The following is a 25,785-nucleotide window of genomic DNA, read 5'->3' as shown; positions in this document are numbered from 1 at the left end:
AGTGAGTGAGTGTGTGTATCTGGGTGAGTGTGCATGTGTGAGTGAGCATGTGTGTGTATCTGGGTGGTGTGTATGTGTGAGTGAGTGAGCATGTGTGTGTATCTGGGTGAGTGATCATGTGTGTGTGCATGTGTAAGTGAGTGAGCGTGTGTGTATCTGGGTGAGAGCATGTGTGTGTATCTGGGTGAGTGTGAATGCACGTGTATCTGGGTGAGTGTATATGTGTGAGTGAGTGTGCATGTGTGTGTATCTGGGTGAGTGTGCATGTGTGAGTGAGTGAGTGAGTGAGTGTGTATCTGGGTGAGTGTGCATGTGTAAGTGAGTGAGCGTGTGTGTATCTGGGTGAGTGATCATGTGTGTGTGCATGTGTAAGTGAGTGAGCGTGTGTGTATCTGGGTGAGTGTGAATGCATGTGTATCTGGGTGAGTGTATATGTGTGAGTGAGTGTGCATGTGTGTGTATCTGGGTGAGTGTGCATGTGTGAGTGAGTGAGTGAGTGTGTATCTGGGTGAGTGTGCATGTGTAAGTGAGTGAGCGTGTGTGTATCTGGGTGAGTGATCGTGTGTGTGCATGTGTAAGTGAGTGAGCGTGTGTGTATCTGGGTGAGAGCATGTGTGTGTATCTGGGTGAGTGTGAATGCATGTGTATCTGGGTGAGTGTATATGTGTGAGTGAGTGTGCATGTGTGTGTATCTGGGTGAGTGTGCATGTGTGTGTATCTGGGTGAGTGTATATGTGTGAGTGAGTGTGCATGTGTGTATCTGGGTGAGTGTGCATGTGTGTATCTGTGTGTGAGCATGTGCAAGTGTTTGTATCTGGGTGAGTGAGCAAGTATGTGTATCTGGGTGAGTGAGCATGTGTGTCTGTGTCTGTGTGAGTTTGGGGGATGAGTATGTTGGTGTGAGTGGATGTGTGTGTGTGAGGGGTTCGTGAGTGTGTGTGAGTGTGTGTGTATATGTGTGTGTGTGTGTGTGTGTGTGTGTGAGGGGTTTGAGAGTGTGTGTGGGTCTGAGTCAATGGGAGTGTTTGTCGGAAGTGTTGCAGATTGATTTGTTTGCTCTCTGATGAAGGCTCAGGACCTCTGAGATTTGAAAAGGGGCAGCAGTTTGTGAACAATTGTTTCTGACCCTGTTCTCCTTGTGAGGTCACAGCAGAGGTCATCATGTAAAACGGCAATGGCGTGAAATCTTTTCACTCAGTGAGGTTGGAATTCTCTTTCTGTAAATGTGCTGGATGTTGAATCTTTGAATATTTTTAAGACAGAGCTGCAGACATTCTGAGCCAGAAAGGGGTCAAAGGGCAGGGATTTGTACAGTGTGGAGGGACCGAATGGCCTAATCCTTGTTTTTGTCTTCTGTATCAACTTCCATTTCCACTCTGGGTAACCTTCTGTCCCCACTCTCCATATCAAAGACACTGGGCAATTTGCTGATCTGTTCAGTTGACGATTGCTACCATATTTCTCTGTCTTAAACTGCATAATGTTAAATCCTCTTTCTTCGTTCCTTTCCTCCTCAGCTCCTTCCAAGATCTTGTGAAGCAATCTGACTTGTCCTATGGCACTGTGAGAGACTCCTCTGTCTACGAGTACTTTCAGGCAAAGGGAACCAATCCTCTAGAACAGGACAGCACATATGCTGAACTCTGGAGAGCAATCAGCAAGAACAACGGTGCAGACAACTGTGTGTCAGCCACTAACGAAGGTATCCGAAAGGTAATATCACTACAGGAGGATCCACACCAACCCGACCTTCCACCCTGTTCACCACAGCAAATCCATTCCCTCCATGTGGGATCCACCTTGTAAAGTATTTTCCATCAATCTGTTCAGCGATGCTGTGACACACTGTTGGATCAGGTGAGATTCAAACCCAGAGCTTTTACACAGAAGTAGGGACACAAGGTCCCAGTTACCTTCAACATCTGCCATCTCTCTGAGCATAAGGTCTTTTCCAGACTTGCTGGAACCAATTCCCAGGTACTGATCTCATTAATAGCCAACTCCTGCTCTGTGTTCAAACACATTCTGCTCTCCCCCAATGACGAAACATCTATAGAATCTTGATCAGAAATCGATCTGTAATTAACTTCCTTGTGAACAAGCAAAATCTTGTTTGCTCTATTTTCCTTTTAACGCAAGCTGTTACCCACGGTCCAAAACTCAACTTTAACTCAGTTTCCAGTTCACAGCTGCAAACCAAAATTGATTAAAGAATAAAACAAAAATAATGAAAAATTTGTGACGGTTCTAACATGAAGTTGATAACAGAGAGTGAACATTTCAGGCAATCGCTAGAAGCCTCAGCCATGACATCGGCAAACATTGGTTTGATATGTTGGGTGGTTGTGTCTGAAAGGGTAATGGAATCACATAAAATCACATTACAAAGCCAATTGAATAAATATGTGAAGGGATAGAACTTATCGGGTTTTGGGGAAAGCCTGGGGGCTGATGAATGAACTCTTCCAAAGATGCTAGTACAGCAGTAGAGGGCTGACTGGTCTTTCTCCATACTCTATTGTTCTTTGGAGTAGAAAAGATGTTCAACCATTTCTACACAGATTAGTTGTTCATGGTTTGAACATCTTTGATTGATGTCACCCTATTTCCCATCTCAAACCTGCTCAGGAACATACTTCCCCCCTTGTACAAGGAACAAGGAGGAGACAGCATAGAGTGACAGGAGAAAAATACACCTTCACCCAGCGAGGAGTCAGGGTCTGGAATGCACTGCCCTGGGAATGTGATGGAGGCATGTTTAATGAGGCTTTGGGGGGAAAGAGATTGGAACAAGAAGGTGATGCTCCCCATAACCAGTGCAAGCCCGATGGGCTGAGTGGCCTCTCTTTGCACCCTCACTATTCGGTTACTCAGCAGTGATGGGCTGAATGGCCTCTCTGTGCACCGTTACTGTTCGGTGACTCAGCAATGATGGAGCTGACCCTGTAGATGTCGTCACTTTCCTGTCCACACGTTCTGCTACAGCCAAGAGCAGCAGCTACCCTTGGGTTCACTCAGTTTCTTACTGTCATGGCAAACAAGAGAAGGGAGAACAAAAACCAGGCAATTCTGATCGCAGTTTCCAGATGATAAATCAATCACTTTTGAAAGTTGGTCCAACATTGATGGATCATTTCCCAGTGACAGACACAAAGGCAGGCACCTTCTGAAGGTTTTAAAGTGAATCAGCTGACAGATTGATCTGATTGGGTCATGCATGCCCTCACCAATGCTGTGATTAATGACCAATCCAATAGGACAGGAGCTGTTGGAATATATTCCCACAGCACATGCTGCACTCTGAGATTTCCAAAATACATCCAACACGGGAGATGCTGGGAGCTAGAGGGACAGGACAGAGGAGTGGGTGCAGTCTGAGAAGGGCAGGGCGCTGTGGTTGGATCTGGGTCATCATGGAGTGACGTTGGCATTTGTTGGGGGGGGGGTGGAGGTGGTGTTTTTCAGAGGGAGCAGCGTTACTTTCAGAAGCTGTAGTGCCATTGCATTTGTCGCAAGGATATGGTCCTTTCACATACAACCAACTTTCGAAAGCAGTGGGGGCATGGGGTGTGGTTGGTACCCACTGGGGATGAGCTGAGATGGGAGCTGCACAGCACTCCATCCCAGAACCCCCTCAATCCTTAGATGCTATGACAATTACTTGCTAATGTCCACAGCACATCAGATAGGGGCAACTGAAAAAACCTGTTCCTGAATAATCCTCTACCTGAATAATCCTGTAACTGAATAATCCTGTTACTGAATGATCCTGTACCTGAATAATCCTGTAACTGAATAATCCTGTAACTGAATAATCCTGTTCCTGAATAATCTTATAACTGAAAAATCCTGTTCCTGAATAACCCTGTTCCTGAATAATCTTATAACTGAAAAATCCTGTTCCTGAATAATCATGTACCTGAATGATCCTGTACCTGAATAATCCTGTTCCTGAATAATCCTGTTCCTGAATGATCCAGTATCTGAATAATCCTGTACCTAAATAATCCTGTTCCAAATAATCTTATATCTGAAAAATCCTGTTCCTGAATAATCCTGTACTTGAATAATCCTGTACCTGAATAATCCTGTTCCTGAATAATCTTATAACTGAAAAATCCTGTTCCTGAATAATCCTGTTCCTGAATAATCTTATAATTTAAAAGTCCTGTTCCTGAATAATCCTGTACCTGAATAATCATGTACCTGAATGATCCTGTACCTGAATAATCTTATGACTGACAAATCCTGTTCCTGAATAATCCTGTACCTGAATAATCCTATTCCTGAAAAATCATGTACCTGAATAATCTTGTAACTGAATAATCCTGTTCCTGAAAAATCCTGTTACTGAATGATCCTGTACCTGAATAATCTTATAATTGAAAAATCCTGTTCCTGAATAATCCTGTACTTGAATAATCCTGTTCCTGAATAATCTTATTACTGAAAAATCCTGTTCCTGAATATTCCTGTAACTGAAAAATCCTGTTCCTGAATAATCCTGTTCCTGAATGATCCTGTACCTGAATAACCCTGTTCCTGAATAATCCTGTACCTGAATGATCCTGTACCTGAATAATCTTACAACTGAAAAATTCTGTTCCTGACTAATCCTGTACCTGAATAATCCTGTTCCTGAATAATCCTGTATCTGAATAATCTTATAACTGAAAAATCCTGTTCCTGAATAATCATGTACCTGAATGATCCTGTACCTGAATAATCCTGTTCCTGAATAATCCTGTTCCTGAATGATCCTGTACCTGAATAATCCTGTACCTAAATAATCCTGTTCCAAATAATCTTATATCTGAAAAATCCTGTTCCTGAATAATCCTGTACTTGAATAATCCTGTACCTGAATAATCCTGTTCCTGAATAATCTTATAACTGAAAAATCCTGTTCCTGAATAATCCTGTTCCTGAATAATCTTATAACTTAAAAGTCCTGTTCCTGAATAATCCTGTACCTGAATAATCATGTACCTGAATGATCCTGTACCTGAATAATCTTATGACTGACAAATCCTGTTCCTGAATAATCCTGTACCTGAATAATCCTATTCCTGAAAAATCATGTACCTGAATAATCTTGTAACTGAATAATCCTGTTCCTGAAAAATCCTGTTACTGAATGATCCTGTACCTGAATAACCCTGTTCCTGAATAATCCTGTACCTGAATGATCCTGTACCTGAATAATCTTATAATTGAAAAATCCTGTTCCTGAATAATCCTGTACTTGAATAATCCTGTTCCTGAATAATCTTATTACTGAAAAATCCTGTTCCTGAATATTCCTGTAACTGAAAAATCCTGTTCCTGAATAATCCTGTTCCTGAATGATCCTGTACCTGAATAACCCTGTTCCTGAATAATCCTGTACCTGAATGATCCTGTACCTGAATAATCTTATAACTGAAAAATTCTGTTCCTGACTAATCCTGTACCTGAATAATCCTGTTCCTGAATAATCCTGTATCTGAATAATCTTATAACTGAAAAATCCTGTTCCTGAATAATCCTGTACTTGAATAATCTGTTCCTGAATAATCCTGTTCTTGAATGATCCTGTACCTGAATAATCTTATAACTGAAAAATCCTGTTCCTGAAAAATCATGTACCTGAATAATCTTGTAACTGAATAATCCTGTTCCTGAAAAATCCTGTTCCTGAAAAATCCTGTTACTGAATGATCCTGTACCTGAATAACCCTGTTCCTGAATATTCCTGTTCCTGAATGATCCTGTACCTGAATAATGTTATAACTGAAAAATCCTGTTCCTGAATAATCCTGTTCCTGAATGATCCTGTACCTGAATAATCCTGTACCTAAATAATCCTGTTCCTGAATATTCCTGTAACTGAAAAATCCTGTTTCTGAATAATCCTGTACTTGAATAATCTGTTCCTGAATAATCCTGTTCTTGAATGATACTGTACCTGAATAATCTTATAACTGAAAAATCCTGTTCCTGAATAATCCTGTACCTGAATAATCTTATAACTGAAAAATCCTGTTCCTGAATAATCCTGTACCTGAATAATCCTATTCCTGAAAAATCATGTACCTGAATAATCTTGTAACTGAATAATCCTGTTCCTGAAAAATCCTGTTCCTGAAAAATCCTGTTACTGAATGATCCTGTACCTGAATAACCCTGTTCCTGAATATTCCTGTTCCTGAATAATCCTGTACCTGAATAATCTTATAACTGAAAAATCCTGTTCCTGAATAATCCTGTTCCTGAATGATCTTGTACCTGAATAACCCTGTTCCTGAATGATCTTGTACCTGAATAACCCTGTTCCTGAATAATCCTGTTCCTGAATGATCCTGTACCTGAATAATCTTATAACTGAAAAATTCGGTTCCTGAGTAATCCTGTACCTGAATAATCCTGTTCCTGAAGAATCCTGTATCTGAATAATCTTATAACTGAAAAATCTTGTTACTGAATAATCATGTACCTGAATAATCCTGTACCTGAATAATCCTGTTCCTGAATTATCCTGTACCTGAATAATCTTATAACTGAAAAATCTTGTTACTGAATAATCCTGTAACTGAATAATCCTGTTCCTGAATAATCGTATAATTCAAAAATCCTGTTCCTGAATAATCCTGTTCCTGAATAATCTTATAACTGAAAAATCCTGTTCCTGAATAATCATGTACCTGAATGATCGCGTACCTGAATAATCTTATAACTGAAAAATCCTGTTCCTGAATGATCCTGTACCTGAATAATCCTGTTCCTGAATAATCCTGTTCCTGAATGATCCTGTACCTGAATAATCCTGTACCTAAATAATCCTGTTCCAAATAATCTTATATCTGAAAAATCCTGTTCCTGAATGATCCTGTACCTGAATAATCCTGTTCCTGAAAAATCCTGTTACTGAATTATCCTGTACCTGAATAACCCTGTTCCTGAATATTCCTGTTCCTGAATGATCCTGTACCTGAATAATGTTATAACTGAAAAATCCTGTTCCTGAATAATCCTGTTCCTGAATGATCCTGTACCTGAATAATCCTGTACCTAAATAATCCTGTTCCTGAATATTCCTGTAACTGAAAAATCCTGTTTCTGAATAATCCTGTACTTGAATAATCTGTTCCTGAATAATCCTGTTCTTGAATGATACTGTACCTGAATAATCTTATAACTGAAAAATCCTGTTCCTGAATAATCCTGTACCTGAATAATCTTATAACTGAAAAATCCTGTTCCTGAATAATCCTGTACCTGAATAATCCTATTCCTGAAAAATCATGTACCTGAATAATCTTGTAACTGAATAATCCTGTTCCTGAAAAATCCTGTTCCTGAAAAATCCTGTTACTGAATGATCCTGTACCTGAATAACCCTGTTCCTGAATATTCCTGTTCCTGAATAATCCTGTACCTGTATAATCTTATAACTGAAAAATCCTGTTCCTGAATAATCCTGTTCCTGAATGATCTTGTACCTGAATAACCCTGTTCCTGAATGATCTTGTACCTGAATAACCCTGTTCCTGAATAATCCTGTTCCTGAATGATCCTGTACCTGAATAATCTTATAACTGAAAAATTCGGTTCCTGAGTAATCCTGTACCTGAATAATCCTGTTCCTGAAGAATCCTGTATCTGAATAATCTTATAACTGAAAAATCTTGTTACTGAATAATCATGTACCTGAATAATCCTGTACCTGAATAATCCTGTTCCTGAATTATCCTGTACCTGAATAATCTTATAACTGAAAAATCTTGTTACTGAATAATCCTGTAACTGAATAATCCTGTTCCTGAATAATCGTATAATTCAAAAATCCTGTTCCTGAATAATCCTGTTCCTGAATAATCTTATAACTGAAAAATCCTGTTCCTGAATAATCATGTACCTGAATGATCGCGTACCTGAATAATCTTATAACTGAAAAATCCTGTTCCTGAATGATCCTGTACCTGAATAATCCTGTTCCTGAATAATCCTGTTCCTGAATGATCCTGTACCTGAATAATCCTGTACCTAAATAATCCTGTTCCAAATAATCTTATATCTGAAAAATCCTGTTCCTGAATGATCCTGTACCTGAATAATCCTGTTCCTGAAAAATCCTGTTACTGAATTATCTTGTAACTGAATAATCCTGTTCCTGAATATTCCTGTTCCTGAATGATCCTGTACCTGAATAATCTTATAACTGAAAAATCCTGTTCCTGAATAATCCTGTACTTGAATAATCCTGTTCCTGAATAATCTTATAACTGAAAAATCCTGTTCCTGAATATTCCTGTAACTGAAAAATCCTGTTCCTGAATAATCCTGTTCCTGAATGATCCTGTACCTGAATAACCCTGTTCCTGAATAATCCTGTACCTGAATGATCCTGTACCTGAATAATCTTATAACTGAAAAATTCTGTTCCTGAGTAATCCTGTACCCGAATAATCCTGTTCCTGAATATTCCTGTACCTGACTAATCCTGTACCTGAATAATCCTGTTCCTGAATAATCCTGTATCTGAATAATCTGTTCCTGAATAATCCTGTTCTTGAATGATCCTGTACCTGAATAATCTTATAACTGAAAAATCCAGTTCCTGAATAATCCTGTTCCTGAATGATCTTGTACCTGAATAACCCTGTTCCTGAATAATCCTGTTCCTGAATAATCCTGTACCTGAATAATCTTATAACTGAAAAATTCTGTTCCTGAGTAATCCTGTACCTGAATAATCCTGTTCCTGAAGAATCCTGGAATCCTGTACCTGAATAATCTTATAACTGAATAATCCTGTTCCTGAATAATCCTGTACCTGAATAATCCTGTACCTGAATAATCCTGTTCCTGAATTATCCTGTACCTGAATAATCTTATAACCGAAAAATCTTGTTCCTGAATAATCCTGTTGCTGAATAATCCTGTACCTGAATAATCTGTTCCTGAATAATCCTGTTCTTGAATGATCCTGTACCTGAATAATCTTATAACTGACAAATCCTGTTCCTGAATAATCCTGTAACTGCAAAATCCTGTTCCTGAATAATCCTGTACCTGAATAATCCTGTAAATAAATAATCCTGTTCCTGAATAATCCTGTACCTGAATAATCCTGTAAATAAATAATCCTGTTCCTGAATCATCCTGTAACTGAAAAATCCTGTTCCTGAATAATCCTGTACCTGAATAATCCAGTTCCTGAAAACTCCTGTACCTGAATAATCTTGTACATGAATAATCCTGTAACTGAAAAATCCTGTTCCTGAAAAGTCCTGTTCCTGAATAGTCCTGTCCCTGAATAATCCTGTACTTGAATAATCTGTTCCTGAATAATCCTGTTCTTGAATGATCCTGTACCTGAATAATCTTATAACTGAAAAATCCTGTTCCTGAATAATCCTGTACCCGAATAATCTTATAACTGAAAAATCCTGTTCCTGAATAATCCTGTTCCTGAATGATCTTGTACCTGAATAACCCTGTTCCTGAATAATCCTGTTCCTGAATGATCCTGTACCTGAATAATCTTATAACTGAAAAATTCTGTTCCTGAGTAATCCTGTACCAGAATAATCCTGTTCCTGAAGAATCCTGTTACTGAATAATCCTGTACCTGAATAATCCTGTTCCTGAATTATCCTGAACCTGAATAATCTTATAACTGAAAAATCCTGTTCCTGACTAATCCTGTACCTGAATAATCCTGTACCTGAATAATCTGTTCCCGAATAATCCTGTTCTTGAATGATCCTGTACCTGAATAATCTTAGAACTGAAAAATCCTGTTCCTGAATAATCCTATACCTGAATAATCTTATAACTGAAAAATCCTGTTCCTGAATAATCCTGTCCCTGAATAATCTTATAACTGAAAAATTTTGTTCCTGAATAATCCTGTAACTGAAAAATCCTGTTCCTGAATAATCCTGTACTTGAATAATCTTATAACTGAAAAATCCTGTTCCTGAATCATCCTGTAACTGAAAAATCCTGTTCCTGAATAATCCTGTACCTGAATAATCCTGTTCCTGAATAATCCTGTATCTGAATAATCTTGTACATGAATAATCCTGTAACTGAAAAATCCTGTTCCTGAATAGTCCTGTACCTGAATAATCTTATAACTGAAAAATCCTGTTCCTGAATGATCCTGTTCCTGAATGATTTTGTGCCTGAATAATCCTGTAACTAAAAAATCTTATATTTGAACAATTCCGTACCTGAATAATCCTGTACCTGAATAATTGTAAACCTTAATAATCCCGTAACTGAAAAATCCTGTTCCTGAATAATTCTGTACCTGAACAATCCTGTAACTGAATAATCCTGTACCTGAATAATCCTGTACCTGAAAAATCCTGTTCCTGAATAATTCTGTACTTGAATAATCCTGTAACTGAAAAATCCTGTTCCTGAAAAATCTTGTACCTGAAAGATCCTTTACCTGAATAATCTTATACCTGAATAATCCTATACCTGAACAATCGTAAACCTGAATAATCCTGCAACTGAATAATCCTGGACCTGAATAATCCTGCAATTGAACAATCCTGTTGCCCACCCCTGAAGTAATTCCAGTTTAATTCAGGCGAGTTTAAAGTATTTTGGCCCAGTGAACCTGCCTTTGTATTGTACAACGGAAGTCCCTGGAAATTTGTTTCTTTCAGAGTTTAAAGCAGAGGTTGGTATTTCAACCAACAGCATGATATGATTTCCATATGATTTGTTTATGTGTGGTTACAGCTTATTTATTTATTTATTAATAATTAACAGTGGATCTTGTGAAGTGCAGGAACCTGGTTAGTGTTCCTGTTAAACTGAGTCCATCAGATGAGAAAATTGAAGATTTTGTGTACTTTAATTAAATAATTCACTTTTGTACTGACCTTGGAAGTAATGGGACTCCAGAAACAGTGAACTCTCCCCACTGGGTCTGAACAATGAAGTCAGGCTCCAGAACCTGGGTGTCCCTGTACACAAATCATTAAAGGGTAAAGATACAGCAAGTAATTGGGAAGGAAAATGGAACATTGGCCTTGAATACAAAGGAGATTGTGTGTACTGGAAGTGTTTCAATGACTGCTGGATGTTGAGGAGCACTGGGTACAGTGTTGATCCCTTTGTTCTCAGAGTGATATAAAGGCATTGGAATCAGTTAGGAGTAAAGTGGCTTAAACTGATCCCAGCGATGGCAGTATGGGGTTTCGCAGCTGAGCCTGGACTCACCTGAGTTTGGAAGTCCCAGAGGACACCTCACAGAAGGTTCAGAGGAGACTTGACAGGGTGGATGTTGAGGGGCATTTCCTTCATTGAGCCATCTGGAACAATGGGGCACAGGAAAGGTCTCCCATTTTAAAGTGGAGATGAGGAGAAATTTCTTCTCTCAGTTGGTTGTGATTATTTGGAATTCTTTCTCCCAGTGAGCAGTGGTGGCTGTGTCAATGAATGTAACCAAACCTGAAATAGTCAAACCCTTCAGCATCAATGACATCAAAGGTCATGGGACAGCTGTGGAGTGGATTTAGGGCCATCATCAGATTGAGAACATAGCAACTAAGAACAGGAGGAGGCCATTCAGCCCCTGCTCTGCCATTTAGTGTGATCATGGCTGATCTCATCTTGACCTCAACTTTCCTACTCATTCTCCAAAAGCCTTCAACCTGTAGCTCATGAAAGATCTGTTCATCTTCTCCTTAAATTCACACAGTGTCCCAGCATCCACCGCACTCTGTGGGAGTGAATTTCACAGGTTCATGACCCTTTGAGAGAAGTTAATGCCCCTCATCTAAATAAGCCATGATCTTACTGAATGGTAGAGCAGACAGGAAGGGGTGAAATGACCTACTCCTGTTCCAAATTGGTACATTTATCCATGTTTCAACAAAGACTGTGTTACTCCCTCATCATGTTTTGTTATTCCCTCTGCCCCCCAGATACTCCCCTTCACTCTCTATTGCTCCCCTTACTCTCTGTTACTCTCTCATGCTCTCTGTTACTCCCCCTCACTCTCTGTTACTCCTCCATGCTCTTTGTTACACTTGCCCCATTACCATTAGCAGTAATCTTCCCCAAAGTGTTCTAGCCTCCAAAGTTAAGGATTCAGTGAGATTCTGTCATTTTAACATTTCAAACACGAAAACTATTTTCTACTTCCTCCTTACCATGTCCACCTCTGAAATGAGTGCATCAATTCTGTACTTTCTAATCAAACAGTATCAGTACAGCAAGATAATCAAATTGAACACAATAGATCTATTTGGAGGCTGCTCATGTTTGAGATGATTGCATTCGTCCGTTTATATTACAGTAATTTTAAAACACAGCCATGCAGAATGACAGCTTGCTACAGCCCAGTTAGAAAACCAAAGTGTTTCCCATGAGGGTATAATAATCACACAACAATGTGGGCTTGATTTCTCCTGAAAGATACTTGTCATTCTCGACCTGCTACATGCGTGACTCCATTAATGATACGTGGTGCAAACATTCTCCATTAAATTGATCAAATAATTATTCCTAAATTCTTTCTGTGTTTGCAGATAAAGACAGGAACTTATGCTTTCCTGTGGGACATGGCTGTGGTGGAATATACAGCACTGACTGATGATGACTGTTCTCTGACAGTGGTTGGGAACAGTATTAGCAGTAAAGGGTATGGGATCGCCTTGCAACATGGAAGTCCATATAGAGACCTCTTCTCCCAGAGGTAAGATATAACTCCGCAATCTTCTTGGTGTAACTTAGGCTTTTACATTTCTTTGTCTTACAAGGAATAAGTGGAGTGAGTCTTTTCTGACAAAGAAAATGTGTGTCATCATTCTCTTGTGATCCACTGTGAATGAACTAAAAAGACCTTTATCTTGGGGGTGATTTCAATTTTATCTGCTTGGCAATTCAAACCACCTGGGTTCGTATGGCACAGGTGAGGACTATTCAGTCCATTCTGTTTATGTCCACTCTTTAAAAGAGCTGTCCAATTCATCCCAATCCCTTGTGCTTTCTCGCAATCTTGAAAGTGTTCCCCTTTAAGAACTAGGAGCAAGCAGAGGCCATTCAGCCCCTCGAGCCTACCCCACCATTTAATATGATTATGGCTGATCTAATCTCGGCCTCAACTCCACTTTCCTCGTGCTCCCTATAACCCTTCAACCTGTTACTAATTAAAAACCTGTCACTTTCCTCCTTACTCAGTGTCGCAGTATCCATAATAGTCTGAGGTAGTGAATTCCACAGATTTGAGTATTTATCCAAAACCTTGTCTAAAGATTACAATTAAATCTGCTCCTACTGCCCTCTCAGGCAGACAATAATAATTTGTTGCCTTCCTTCTTTTGCCAATCACCTTGAAAGTGAACTCTCATCACCAGCCCCTCTAGCCGGAGAAATACAGTCTCCTTATTTACTTTGTCAGAGCAGTCAACAACAATGAACACTGTCTCCTTGAGTGCTAACATTGACCCAGGAGCTGACTTATTGGGACTTTAACCTGCTCCATACAGCCAGGTAGCACCAACGCTGAATGAACTCATGGGGAAATGACTGCAAGGTTAGCTCCAAGACTTGAGCAGGATGAGTCAGTGAGCTCCCATCAGTCCAAACCTCATGAGCAAGACAGACTGGCACAGGACTGACCACACACCTGAGCTGAGGATTTCTTTCCTTCAGGCCTTTAGAGGGGCAGGATTGGAAAAATTGCTCTTCCCTGAGTCAGACAGTTGTAGAGCCGTGCAGCATGGAAACAGACCCTTTGGTCCAGCTCATCCATGCCGACTAAGTCTCCCAAAACTAAACAAGGAAAAGACCTTGGCTAATCAGCTTATATATGATCTTATAAATGTCCGTGAGGTCACCCCTCAGCCTCCTATGCTCTGGGAAAAAAGAAGAATCACAGTCTACTCTGCCTCTTCTTATAACTCAAACCCTCCATTCCCAGCAATGTTCCGGTAAATCTCTTCCGGACCCTCTCCAATAATCCCACAAGCAACGTTCAACTCTCCCCTGTCTCAATATTCCATCCCTTCCCCACCTCAATCCTGCAACCCCTCTCCCACTTCAATGTACCATCTGCCTACACACCCCTGACCCTACCGCAAATTGTAAGGATGCCCAGGGTTCCACAGCCAATAGTAACATTAGCCTGCTCTCAGTTGATGCTTTTCAGAGAATTCACCCTCCCGCTGCTGTCAAGATGAGATCACCAGGGGACGTCATGTGAAATGTGACAATAACTGTACTCCCCCACCACATAAACCATTAAAGTACGCCAGCAGAAGCAGGCTATTCAGCCCACGGGACTGTGCAGGCCCTTGTAGTCCAAAAGCTTTCTCTCACCATGCTTCCACAGTTTCCTCTCTGTCTCAGCTTTATTCAGCCTCCCATTCAAACTATCGAGATTATTCACCTCACCCAGCCTTTGTGTGAGGCACATTCCTCCGCATCTCTGGGTAAACAGGTTTCTCCAGAACTCCCCTGTGCATTTATTTGTGACTACCTCATATGGAGGGCTGTATTCTGGGAGGTGTATACAAATGGAAACAATCACCCTCAGTTGTTCTATCATGCTCTTTCATCCTTTTGAAGATCTCAACCCCGGTTTCAAGAAAATTTGTCCAGTTTGTTGAGTGTGTCCTGATTGACATCACAAACCTTGGGTAAAATAAAATTTCCATCTTGTTTGATCTCACCATCTTCTTGTAAGGTAGAAACTAGGACAGTACACAGTCCTCCAAGAATGAATGAGTTACTGGTGGAATTCTTGTGCCTTATAAAACATAGAATATTACAGTGCAGTACAGGTCCTTCGGCCCTTGATGTTGTACAGACCTGTGAAGTTAATCTGAAGCCTATCTAACCTACACTGCTCCTTTAGGGCCTTGGATAGAGGTGAGGGAGGAGGTTAACGTCAATGAGTCTACTACTGTTGCAGGCAGGCCATTCCATGCCCCTACTATTCTGAGTGAAGAATCTGCCCCGATATCTGTCCTAAATCTATCACCCCTCAATTTTATGTCCCCTCGTGTTAGCCTTCACCATCTGCGGAAAAAGACTCTCACTGTCCATTCTGTCTGATTATCTTATACGTCTTGATTAAGTCACCTCTCAACCTTCTTCTCTCCAACGAAAACAGCCTCAACTCCCTCAGCCATTCCTTGTAAGACCTTCCCTCCATACCAGACAACATCCTAGTAAATCTCCTCTGAACCCTTTCCAAATCTTCCACTTCCTTCCTATATTGCGGTGACCAGAACTGCACACAATACTCCAGGTACGGCCTTACCAGTGTTTTGTACGGCTGAAGCATGACCTCGTGGCTCCGAAACTCAATCCCTGTACCAATAAAGGCCAACACACCATATGCCTTCTTAACAAGCCTATCAACCTGGGTGGCAACTTTCAGGGATTTATGCCCCTGGACACAGAGATCTCTCTGTTCATCTGCACTGCGAAGAATTTTACCATTAGCCCAGTACTCTGCATTCCTGTAACTTCTTCCAAAGTGAACTACCTCACACTTTTCCACATTAAACTCCATTTACTACATCTCCGCCCAGCTCTGCATCTTATCTATGTCCTTCTGTAACCCACAACATCCTTCAGCACTATCCACAACTCTTCTTACCTTTGTGTCATCCCCAAATTTACTAACCCATCCTTCTATGCCTACATCCATATCATTTACAAAAATGACAAACAGCAGTGACCCCAAAACAGATCCTTGCGGTACACCACTGGTAACTGAACTCCAGGATAAACATTTCCCACCCTAACTGAGCCTTCACACCTTATCCTTACATAAGCCTTCTTCTTCCTCTTGACAAGAGCTTCAACTTCTTTAGTAAATCTTTCTCTCTTTCTCTCGACCATTACCTCCCTGCCTGATAGGTATATACTTATCAAGGACATGCAGTATCTGTTCCTTGAATAAGCTCCACATTTCAAGTGTGCCCATCCCCTGCAGTTTCCTTCCCCATCCTATACATTCCTAAATCTTCCCTAATCGCATTATAATTGCCTTTCCCCCAGTTACACCTCTTTCCCCGTGGTATATACCTATCCCTGCCCATTGCTATTGCAAACATAACTGAATTATGGTCACTATTGCCAAAGTGCTCACCTATCTCCAAATCTAAAACCTGACCGGGTTCATTCCCCAGTACCAAATCCAATGTGGCCTCGCCCCTTGTTGGCCAGTCTACATTTTGTGTTAGGAAGCCCTCCTGCACACATTGAACAAAAACTGACTCATCTAAATTACTTGAACTATAGTATTCCCAGTCATTGTTGGGAAGTTAAAGTCCCCAATAACAACTACCCTGTTACTTGCTCTTATCAAGAATCATCTTTGTGGTTCTTTCCTCTACATCCCTGGAACAATTCGAAGGCTGACATATGGCGGCACGGTGGCACAGTGGTTAGCACTGCTGCCTCACAGCGTCAGAGACCCGGGTTCAGTTCCCGCCTCTGGGCGACTGACTGTGTGGAGTTTGCACGTTCTCCCCGTGTCTGCATGGGTCCTCCCACAGTCCAAAGATGTGCAGCGTCAGGTGAATTGGCCATGCTAAATTGCCCATAGTGTTAGTTAAGGGGTAAATGTAGGGGAATGGGTGGGCTGTGCTTCGGCGGGTCAGTGTGGACTTGTTGGGCCGAAGGGCCTGTTTCCACACTGTAAATCTAATCTAATAAAATTCCCAACAGGGTGACCTCTCCTTTCCTGTTTCTAACCTTAGCCCAAACTGCTTCAGTTGATGAGTCCTGAAACTTCTTTTGTGCAGCCGTAATATGTCCTTGATTAACAATGCCACACTCCCACATCTTTTACATCTTCTCTCTTCTTACTGAAACATCTAAATCCCGGAATCTGCAATAACCATTCCTGTCCCTGCTCTATCCATGTCTCTGAAATGGCCACAACATTGAAATCCCAGGTACTAACCCATGCTGCAGGTTCATCCATCTTATTCTGGATGCTCCTGGCATTGATATACACACATTTCAAACCAACTTCCTGATTGCCGGTGCCCTCTCACGACCCTGTAAACCTATCCCTGACCTCACTATCCTCAACCTCCTGTACACTGGAACTACAATTCAGGTTCCCATCCCTCTGATGCATTAGTTTAAACCCCCCATGAAGAGCATTAGTGAATTTCCCCCCAGGATATTGGTACCCCTCTGGTTCAGGTGAAGACCATTCTGTTTGTAGAGGTCCCACCTTCCCCAGAAAGAGCCCCAATTATCCAAGAATCCAAAACCCTCCCTCCTGCACCATCCCTGTAGCCACATGTTCAGCTGATATCTCTCCCTATTCCTCACCTCGTTAGCACGTGGCACGGGTAACAAACCAAAGATAACAGCTCTGTTTGTTCTAGCTCTAAGCTTCCACCCTAGCTCCCTGAATTTCTGCCTTACATTCCCATCCCTTTTCCTACCTACATCATTGGTGTCAATGTGGACCACAACTTGGGGCTGCTCCCCCTCCCCCTTAAGGATCCCCAAAACACAATCGGAGACATCACAAACCCTGGCATCTGGGAAGCAACACACCAACCGTGAGTCTCTCTCGTCCCCACAGAACCTCCTATCTGTCCCCCTAACTATGGAGTCCCCAGTGACTACTCTCTGCTCCTCTTCCCCCTTCCCTTCTGAACAGCATGGACAGACTCTGTGCCAGAGACCTGTGCCCCCACTGCTTACCCTGGTAAGTCACCCCCACCGACAGTATCCAGAACGGTATACTTGTTGTTGAGGGGACCCATCACAGGGGATCCCTATGCTGCCTGCCAGTTCCCTTTCCTACCCCTGACGGTAACACATCTACCTTCTTCATGTGGCTGTGGAGTAACTACCTCCCTGTAACGCCTCTCAATAACCCCCTCTGTCTCCTGAATGATCCAAAGTTCATCCAGCTCCAGCTCCAGTTCCCTAACACCGTTCTCGAGGAGCTGGAGTTGGGTGCACTTCCCACAGATGAAGTCAGCAGGGCACTAGAGGTGACCCTCAGCTCCCACATACTGCAGGAGGAACATCCAACTGCCCTAACCTCCATTCCCACGATTCTAAATCCCCAAATACACCACTGAAAAAATGAAACACAAAAGAAAACACTTAACACCTTTCCACCTTATGCACTCACTGGGAGAGAACGTTTGAGTGCAAATGTGTTTGAAGTAAATGTCAGTTTGGATTGTATGCAAGTTAAGGATGCATATTTCTTCATGAACCAAGGTGAATAAATCATCTGTTTAAACCTTGTCAGTCCCTTATTCTACAAGCTTCATTGTCCTGTCTTCTCACAACGTGAATCTGTGAACATTCCCACTGCATTGTTAATAAAATAGCCTCACAAAAAGTTGAGGAAAGTATCAATGTGTCACCAGGGTGCTGGCCACCATGAGATGGGCAGAATGTAGAGGCACTGGAAAGGGAGAAGATGCAATGCCAATGGCCTATGCCAGGAATGGGTAGCCTAACACATCAGGAAGGAACTGGTAGCAGGGTCTCTCCTCCCTCTAGATAGGGGACTTAGCAGAGGAATTTAAAAAGGTGAATTATTTCACTGCAGTGGATACAGAAATGATGTTCTCAGTGGTGGAGGAGGAGTGGAACTAGAAGTCCACAGTCGAAGAAAGCCACCATGAAATCCATCAGGGATTCAGGGCTAATTGTCTTTAACCCAGAAATTGGAGAGAATATGGAAATCATTCCCATAGAGAGTGATTACTGTCAATTTCAGAAGAAAGTAGACAGGTGTCCAAGGGAGAGAGGAGTACAGGATCACTGTGGGGATTTAGATGAACAAAGCTGAGAGGGGCATGGGGACCAGCATGAAGCTGGTTGGGCAGCAACTGGCTCCGAGCTTCCCATCTCTCACTTCAGTAACATTGTCTGATGTTTGTCAGAAACGATGCTGGTATGGAAATATCCTGACAGTGTTCACCCCCTTTCACCCAAGGGTTTTATTGAGGATGAACCTTGGAAAGTTTGAGGTGTGGGCTCCATGTCTTGTTGGAACAATCACTGAGATGGAAAAAATTAACATTTGCAAGAAATTGCTCATGTGGGAATATTGTTTCAGACAACAAATCACAGAGACATCAAAGTGTTCCCATTTGGAGGAGGCCATTTGGCCCATTGTGCCTATATCAGATCTTCACATGAGCACCATCCCCTTGTGCCAACCTCCTGCCATTCCTTTTACATTATTTTCATCCAAATAACTACCCAGTGCGTGCTTGAATGAACTAAAGGAAGAAATTTGGCAATTCAAAGGATAATATTTGCATGGATTGTTCAATCAGGATGACAAGGTGTCAAATGTAAAGGGTTCCAAAACGTTCCTCAATACATTTCTGTTGAGGATGAAGCTTGTTTCTCAGGGTGTTGTGAAATGTTTTTGTGGGGGGTAGCAGTGGGATTCCTCCGGTTTCTATCACCAATCTTCCAATCCTTTCAGGATCCTCGAAATGCAAGATAGCGGCGACCTGGATGTTTTCAAGCAGAAGTGGTGGCCAAAGATGGGCCGGTGTAACCTGAAGGGTCATGCTAACAGCCAGGCGGATGGTCGAGCATTGAAGCTCCAGAGTTTCGCCGGGGTTTTCTGTATCCTAGCTGCAGGTCTGCTCCTCGCCTGCTTGGTGGCAGCTCTGGAGATCTGGTGGAACAGTAACCAATGCCAGCAAGAATCACCCAAGGAGGTAAAGCAGTGGGTAAGGGGGGGTCCCTGGGGCTTGGAGCTAACAGCTGGGTGCTTGTGGTCCAAGGGGTTCTCAGTGAACAGCCCATCATGGGAGTCCTAGACTCAGCTCCAAGATTCATCTTTGATCCAAAGATTTTGTAGTTCAAGGCCAGACAGAGGAGCTGAAGTTTAAATCACTCCCTCCTTCTCAGGAACAACCTATCGAGCGGGTGGAGAGCTCAGGTCTAGCCTCCTTGACAGTGCTTTGGGAACACAGGCCATATCCCGGGGAACAGAGCTGGGCTCCTACTTGCCCTGAATTTCCTGTGTTTGCAGCCAAGCACCTCCCTTAGTGCAAGTATGGTAACATTCAACCAATCAGGTAAGGGGAAGAACACATTCACTTCCCTCCCCTCCTTGTACCTCCTCCCCCTCCACTCCCTTCCAATCCCCTACCCCTCCACACCCTTCCCATTAATCCCCCTTCTCCTCTACCTCCACTCCCTTCCAATCCCCTACCCTTCCACACCATTCCCCTTAATACCCCTTCTCCCCCTCCCCTCCCTTTCAATCCCCTATCCCTCCACACTCTTCCCATTAATCCCCCTTCTCCTCTACCTCCACTCCCTTCCAATCCCTTACCCCTCCACACCATTCCCATTAATCCCCCTTCTCCTCCCTCTCCCCTCCCTTCCAATCCCCTGCCCTTCCACACCATTCCCATTAATCCCCCTTCTCCCCCTCCCCTCCCTTCCAATCCCCTATCCCTCCACACCCTTCCCATTAATCCCCCTTCTCCTCCCTCTCCCCTCCCTTCCAATCCCCTACCCTTCCACACCATTCCCCTTAATACCCCTTCTCCCTCTCTCCTCCCTTCCAATCCCCTACCCCTCCACACCCTTCCCATTAATCCCCTTCTCCTCCCCCTCCACTCCCTTCCAATCCCCTACCCCTCCATACCATTCCCATTAATCCCCCTTCTCCCCCTCCCCTCCCTTCCAATCCCCTACCCCTTCACACCCTTCCCATTAATCCCCTTCTCCCCCCCTCCACCCCCTTTCAATCTCCACCCCTCCACACCATTCCCCTTAATACCCCTTCTCCCCCTCCCTCCCTTTCAATCCCCTACCCCTCCATACCATTCCCATTATTCTTCCTTCTCCCTCCCTCCCCTCCCTTCCAATCCCCTACCCCTCCACACCCCTTTTCTTCTCTTCCCTCACCCTTCCTCTTCCTTCTGTACCCTTCCTTTCCATTCCTCTCCACCTTTTCTCTCTCCCCAGTGTTCCTGGCTCTCTGCTCACTTTCTCTCCCTAAGTTTCCCTTTTCCTCTCATCTTCTTTCCCCTTTCTCCATCCTTCCTTTAACCTCTTTTCCTTTTCCCTCCCTCCCTCTCCTTTCCCCTGCCGTTTCCCTCTCCCTCCCTTCCAGCCTTCTTACCCCTCCCCATTCTGGTATTGCAATATGCCCACACAAGCAGAGACCAGAGGGTCCTCACAATATAAACAGTTGGCAGGAAGTGAGGGCTGAGCTTGGCTCCATACTGGGACGACAATCTTTTACAATTCACATCAGTGACTGAGGTGACGGGAGTGAAGGCTAATCAATTAATTCAGGCTTAAACTCACAGATGACATCAAGATCTTAACGGAAAATATGTTGCGAAGAATACTAAGGATATTATCAATGGATATAGATAGGTTGAGTGAGTTTGCTGGAGTACAAAGTGTAGAAATGTAAAATTGTTCCCTTTAGGAGGAAGAATAAGAAAAAGCAATATGTTATTTAGTTGGAGAAGTATTTCAGGATTCTGAGGTAGAGAGAGATTTCAGTGTCTTGTACATGAATTATGAAATGTCAGTACACAGGTACAGCAAGTAATTTCAAAGGCTAATGAAATGCTGTTCCTTATTCTGAATGGAATTACACAGAAAGATAAGCACATTATGCTTCAGTTATATCAGGCGTTAGTGAGACCACATCGTGAACACTGTGTGCCTTTTCAGTCTCCTTATTTAAAGAAGGACAGAGTCATGGAGTCCTATAGCAAGGAAACACACCCCTCAGTCCAACCCCTCCATGCTGACCATAATCCCAAACTAAACGAGTCCCACCTGCTGCACTTGGCCCATATCCCTCCAAACCTTTCCTCTTCATGAACTTATCCAAATGTCTTCAAAACATTGTATCAATACCTGCATCCACCACTTTCTCTGGAAGCTCATTCCATACACGAACCACTCTCTATGTAAAAAAAAACATTTCCTCACATGTCCTTTTAAATCTTTCTCCTCCCTCCTTAAAATATATATCCCCTGGTTTTGAACTCCTCCACTGCAGAGAAAAGCCCCTTATCCATGCCCCTCATGGGTATATAAATCTCTACAGGGTCACCTCTCAACCGCCTGTGCTCGTGAACATATTCCCAGTCTTTCCAGTCTATTTTTATATCTCAAACCCTCCATTCCCAGCAACATCCTGGTAAATCTTTTCTGAATCCTGTCCAGTTTAAAAATATCCTTCCTATAGCAGCGTGCGCGGAACTGCACACAGTATTCCAGGAGAGGTCTCACCAATGTCCTGTCCAACATTAACATGACGTCACAACTTGAACCCCACCCCTCCAATTTCAACAAGGAAAGAACACCCCCAGTCCTCACCTTCCACCCCACTAATCTCCCGATACAGTGCATTATCCTCCACATTTCTGTGACCTACAGTCACACCCCACCACCAGAGCTATACTTCCCTTTCGACCCCTGTCGGCATTCTGCAGAGACCGTTCCCTCCACAGCTCCCTCTATATTAGGTCCATGCTCCCCACCAACCCACCCTCCACTCCTGGCACCTTCCCTTGACACCACAGGAAGTGCAAAACCTGTGCCCACACCTTTCTCTTTTCACCTCTGTCCAAGGTCCCAAAGGATCCTTCCACATCCAGCAGAGATTTTCCTGCACATCCAAACACCTCATCGATTGCATCTGTTGCTCTCAATGTGGTTTCCTATACATTGGGGAGACAGAACGCCAACTCACCGAATGTTTCCGGGAATATCTCTGGGACATGCAGCAAACAACCTCACTGCCCTGTGGCCGACTACTTCAACTCCCCCTCCCACTCCGTCAAGAATATGCAAGTCCTAGACCTCCTCCACCGCCAAATCCTAGCCACCTTCCACCTTGGGACCTTTCAACCACATGGGGCATCCACATTGACTTCACCAGTTTCCTCATCTCCCCTCCCCTCTACCTCATCCCAGATCCAACCCTCCAACTTGGCACCGCCCTCTTGAACTGTCCTACCTGTCCATCTTCCTTCCTACCTGTACACTCCACCCTCCCCTCCAACCTATAACCATCACCCCCCACCTCCATCTACCTATCGCCTTCCCACCTACTTCCCTCCAGCCCCACCCCAAACTTCCTATTTATCCCTCAGCCCCTTCCCTCCACATTCCCACAAATGTCGATTCTCCTGCTCCTCAGATGCTGCCTGACCTGCTGTGCTTTTCCAGCACCACACTTTTTGACTTCTTAACCACCCTCTCTACCTTGGACACAACTTTCAAAGGAATTATGTACCTGAACCTCTAGGTCTTTCTGTTCAACACTACTCATTAATTGTACAGGTCCTGTCATTGCTTGTTTTACCAAATGTAAATGTATTGGAGGCAGTTCAGAGGGGGTTTACTGGATTGATCCCTGGAATAGGGAGTTGTCTCATGAGGGAAGGTTGGACAGACTGGGCCTGTATCCACTAGAGTGTGATTGCAGTGTATCAGATCCTGAATGATTGTGACAAGGTGGACGTGGGAAGGATGTTTCCTCTTGTGGGTCAGTCCGGAACTTGGGGGCAGTGTTTAAAATGACCTCTGGCCTTTCAGGACTGAGATGAGGGAATTATTTTTCTCTCAGACGTTTGTGTGAGTTAGGAGGCAGCGGAGGTGGGAGCATAAATATTTTGAAGACAAAGGTGAATAGAATCTTGTTAGATGGGGAATTGAGGGTCATCAGGGTTTGATGGGAATGTGGAATTCAGAACACCAGCAGATCAGCTACAAATAGGGGAGCAGCTGATTGGCCTCCTGCTGCTTCAAATTAGTATTAGTGTGTTTATAAACACACAGACAGGGAGCAGCTGGATTTCGAAGGACAGGAATAAGGATGAGAAAGGGTGGAACAAGCTTAATTTCTCACTCTGAGGAGAAAGATGACGACAAAACATATTAGAATGGGATTAAAGTTGAATTACTGCACTAATGTTAGCAATTTGGGTGAATTCTTAATTTAGTGCTCTACATGATGACAATTCCTGTGTGATTCAAATTTCAAGTAGATAATTATTCTGAATATAATATTTCAAAAATTCTTCTCAGACAAGTATTTGATACAGTGACCCAGGAGCTGGAGTTTCTAGGAAGATGATCTTTCAGTAATTTACAGAATTACACTGCTCCAACCTTACCCTCCCTCTTCACCCCGTCTTTCTCCCGTGGCCCCTCTCCTCCCCCTCCCCCTCCCCCTCTCTTGCTCTTACCCTCCCTCTCTTGTCCATCTACTCAACTTTCTTCTCCATCTTTCCCTTCCTCCCTCCCTCCTCCATCCCTTCACCTTTCCACCATCTCTCTCTCGATCTCTCCCTCCCTCTCTCTCTCCTCCATCCACCTTCTCCTCTCTACTCTTTCTCTCTCAGCCTCTCCCTCACTTGCTCTCTCTCACAATGACTAAGAACATTGAGCCCATGAAGGGCCTGGCATAGTCAACATGTAACCGAGTCTAGGATTTACCCGGCTATTCCCACAAATGTGGGGAGCTGCTGGAGGTAATTTTTGTCCTTGTTGCTCAGCAGTACAGCCATGTCTGTGTTCAACCCAGCCAGCTCTCAGAGTGAACAGAACCTCTGACACTCCCGTCCTTATCTGTCAGCCAGCGCTCCCTGATTAGACCAGATTAACAGCCCCGATCAAGGTACTCATTTTCTCAGAGGTCCACCTGGCTGACCTTGTTACAATCACTACATTTCCCTTGCTCCTTCCCTCTCCCTCCCTCCCATGCTCCCGCTTTCCTTCCCTCTCTCCCTCACTCCCCCTTTCCTCTCTTGCTCCCTCTCTCCCTATCCCATCTTCAGTCTAATGGGATGTCTCTTATGCAGGACAAGGAGGTGAATCTGGAGCAGGTTCACCGTCGGATGAACAGTCTGATGGATGATGACATGGCCCATAAACAGATCTCTGCAGCATCAATTGAAATCTCGGCCTTGGATATTGGCAGCATGCAGACCAGCCAAAGCTTGGAGCCAGCACGGGATTACCAAAACACCCAGATCTCAGTCAGCACTTTTTTACCAGAACAAACTCATGCGACAAGTAGGAAGCTTTCCTCTTTGGCCAGCACCAACCTGTCTCTGCCTCTCAGCAGCTCTGCCACACTGCCCTCGATACAGTGCAAACATCGATCACCAAACGGAGGACTCTTCCGTCAAAGCCCACTGAAAACCCCCATCCCCATGTCATTCCAGGCAGCTCCGAGTCCTGGAGTGCTCCCTGAATCCATGGAGCCGTCCCATGGAACCTCCATTTAATTTCAAACGCCGCATGGCAACATTTTTAATATAAAAAATTTACAAAAAAAGTCTAGCATTTTCATGTAAATACTTGTAAATAACTCAAGAATGAAGTGGGGTAAAGTGTATTTTGAATATTCTCAATTTTTGAAGTCAGTAGATGATGTAATGATTGGCTTTGTAAATTCTGTTCTATACAAATAAAAAGCAAATCACTTGTGATCATTATTGGATGTCTGTGCCCGCACATTTATTCGTTTGAAAAAAGTGCCTTTTAGAATTCATTAAATTGTTTTCTGATTTAATGTGTTTTGATTGCGGCCGCAATCAGTTTGGTTCTTTCCTGAAAGCAATTTAAAACCGGTTCCATTTGTCTAACCGCTCTGTAAGGGACAATGCCAGGTATCTGTGCTCTTCCTCCAGGTGCCAACACATCTCCATTGACCATTGGCACTGGGAAAACTATACAATTCCCCTTTCACAAAAATAAAGACTCCAGATTTCCCAGGATCCAAGCAGAACAACTCAATTGCCCCAAATATTGGGA

General features: G+C 43.1%; 1 protein-coding gene across 3 annotated transcripts in view; it reads left to right on the top strand.

The window, feature by feature from the left end:
- Window positions 1-25,462, top strand: part of LOC140484767 (glutamate receptor ionotropic, delta-1-like) — an 843,252-nt gene extending 817,790 nt beyond the window's left edge. For 2 of the 3 annotated variants that reach the window (XM_072583588.1, XM_072583587.1), the window contains 4 exons: window positions 1,518-1,713; window positions 12,540-12,706; window positions 19,454-19,694; window positions 24,828-25,462. In XM_072583588.1, the coding sequence (XP_072439689.1) occupies window positions 1,518-1,713; window positions 12,540-12,706; window positions 19,454-19,694; window positions 24,828-25,256 (1,033 nt within the window). In that variant the 3' untranslated portion in view covers window positions 25,257-25,462. Of the gene's footprint in view, window positions 1-1,517; window positions 1,714-12,539; window positions 12,707-19,453; window positions 19,695-19,887; window positions 20,058-24,827 lie in introns of all 3 variants that reach the window. The other variant, XM_072583590.1, reaches the window with a different exon arrangement.
- The last annotated feature ends 323 nt before the right edge of the window (window positions 25,463-25,785 follow it).

Source organism: Chiloscyllium punctatum, chromosome 13 (assembly GCF_047496795.1).
Source record: "Chiloscyllium punctatum isolate Juve2018m chromosome 13, sChiPun1.3, whole genome shotgun sequence".
Lineage (NCBI taxonomy): Eukaryota > Metazoa > Chordata > Chondrichthyes > Orectolobiformes > Hemiscylliidae > Chiloscyllium > Chiloscyllium punctatum.
The sequence above is the reverse complement of the archived record's forward strand: the minus strand, read 5'-3'. Positions and strand labels throughout refer to the sequence as shown.